We start from the raw sequence: 2,086 nt of genomic DNA, 5'->3' as shown, positions 1-2,086 counted from the left end.
TTGAGTGACGTCAACCATATGTTATCTCATGAATGTTATTGGTTTAACAATTTTTGAGTAACGTTTACCTCTGTAACAAGCTGTCTTGCACTTTTTTCAGCATACAAGTTACCGCTAAAATTAACTCATCTTTTTTAACAACTTCTCGCTCCGAGTTATCTCTTCGTACGAGTGTTACTTCATTTCTTTCCATGTCTCTTGGACTGAATTCGATTCTTATTGGTACACCTTTCAGCTCCCAGTAGTCGCATTTATATGCTCGATGAATTTTATCCTGCACTCTAAATTTATTCATTTTTAGTTGATTGACCAGACAGGTGCATTCATTTATAAGTTCCTCTTTCTTTGACTTAGACATGCTTGCGACTATGCCGCAGGGAATCACAACGACTTGTATTGGTGCTACATTTGGAGGTAATATCAAACCTCTATCATCTCCGTGTACCTAAATAAATAAGTATTCATTATAAAATACATAGCTTATGCAGTATGCCATGTGTCATCTATATATAATAATAATAATAATAATTGTAGTAACCATTATCATGATTCCAATCGTTCGTGTAGTTAAACTCCATGAATTTTGATAGACGAACGTCTTTTTTCCATCCTCGATACCTTCTACTTGGATATTAAACATTTTCGAGAAGTTTTGTCCTAGATGGTTGCTCGTCGCTCCCTGTATCGCGTGACCATTAGTTGAAATGAACGCTTCGACAGTAGTGGTATAAACGCTACCCGCGAATTTCTCCTTTTCAGTCTTATAACCCTTGATGACGGGCACCGCTAACAACTCCTCATAGACTCTAGCGTACATATCTAAAATGGTCAACACTTCCTCCTCCGCTTCCACCTGCGTAGCAAACGCGGTATGACCCTCCGCCCATAAACATTCTGTGGTGGATAGAAACGGTTTGGGATCTTTAAGTCTCATTTTCTGCAAACAAAAAATAAGATAGAAATGTTTATTTTCGACGACAATTGGCAATAAATGTATTGAGACGACTTCGCAACGTTTCGACCTTCAGGACTGGATCCTTCTCAAACAAAAATAAGATAATTGAAACGGAGCGATATTGAAGTAGAGTAAAGAAAGACGACTGATAATACTTACCACAACGTTGCTAGATTGATTGAGCTTAAAAGGTAAATCGGTAACAGACCTCAACCATTTGGCAAAATCCGGGTACATAACAGTCTCCAAGGTGGGCCGAATAGCTATGGGCTCCGCCAAATCGCTTTCGCCGCATTTTGTTATCCATACGACTCCTGGCGCAAAATCCGTTATATGCGCCTTCCCCTTTTTTAATACGCCACGAGTAACCAATATCGGATGGCAGCATTCTTCAACACCGAGCGCCGTTATCTTTTCGTCGATGTACTCCATTATCATATACCAGATCGAGTAACTCCACGGACGAAGAACGTAGCATCCCGACACGTCACAACATTCAATCATTTCGCTCTTTGTGATAACTTGCGAATACCAATCAAAGAAGTTCTCTTCCTTCTTCGCCTCCAATCCTAATCTCGTCCCAGCTTTGCTTGTATCTGCATCCTGACTATCCGCGTTTTTCGCAACTTCTTTCTCCGACGTCTTTCCGGGCTTGGGAGATTTTTGCTTTTCCTTTTTCGACGCTACCTCCGAATTTACGGGCTTCAAATCCTGACCAGTCGCATTTTTATAATCACTTTTCAAATTTAAGAGAACCTTCACTTCTTGATCAATAACGCTTTTTAGATTTCGTACTTTGTCGCATTGCTTCTTTATCTCAAAGTAATCCGAGATATGCGTAAAACGATCAGGTTTATGTTGCAGTAATCTTAAATCTTCCAGTATAGCATCCTCAAATTCTACGGTCTCCTTCACTCCTGCGGTCTCCTTCGCTGGATTTGTGTCGTCAAATCGCATGATGAGCTGTCCTTGAAAAGCCTCAATATAATACTGAGGGATTCTTACCACTACCTGCAGAAGATGAGTAAACATTTTTTTTAAAGTTACAAGAGTTAAAAAATTAAAATAAATCTACTTCTCATTGTGTACTGCGTGACTTTACCTTGCCCATTTCTGCTCCGGGTAGATCGA

The 2,086-nt window shown here is 39.8% G+C and overlaps 1 protein-coding gene across 1 annotated transcript; it reads right to left on the bottom strand.

Moving 5' to 3' along the window:
- Nucleotides 1-34: 34 nt before the first annotated feature.
- Nucleotides 35-2,080, bottom strand: LOC112466932 (bifunctional glutamate/proline--tRNA ligase-like). Its single transcript, XM_025035293.1, has 4 exons — nucleotides 2,058-2,080; nucleotides 1,115-1,966; nucleotides 539-937; nucleotides 35-445 (listed from the first exon to the last, which is right to left on the bottom strand). The coding sequence occupies exons 1-4, from the start codon at nucleotides 2,064-2,066 to the stop codon at nucleotides 65-67; spliced, it is 1,641 nt and encodes a 546-aa protein (XP_024891061.1). The 5' UTR covers nucleotides 2,067-2,080; the 3' UTR covers nucleotides 35-64.
- Between the last annotated feature and the right edge of the window lie 6 nt (nucleotides 2,081-2,086).

The sequence above is a fragment of the Temnothorax curvispinosus genome, unplaced genomic scaffold (genome assembly GCF_003070985.1).
Source record: "Temnothorax curvispinosus isolate PA1 unplaced genomic scaffold, ASM307098v1 QBEX01016739.1, whole genome shotgun sequence".
Classification (NCBI taxonomy): domain Eukaryota; kingdom Metazoa; phylum Arthropoda; class Insecta; order Hymenoptera; family Formicidae; genus Temnothorax; species Temnothorax curvispinosus.
Note: the sequence above shows the minus strand (reverse complement) of the source record. Positions and strands in the feature narration are given on the sequence as shown.

Bases quoted from the DNA above. Each gene is read 5' to 3' on its own strand.
- LOC112466932 (XM_025035293.1), bottom strand. The intron at 938-1,114 runs GTAAGTATTATC...TTTTGTTTGCAG, and splicing joins ATCAATCTAGCAACGTTGTG to AAAATGAGACTTAAAGATCC. The intron at 446-538 runs GTTACTACAATT...TTATTTATTTAG, and splicing joins CGATTGGAATCATGATAATG to GTACACGGAGATGATAGAGG.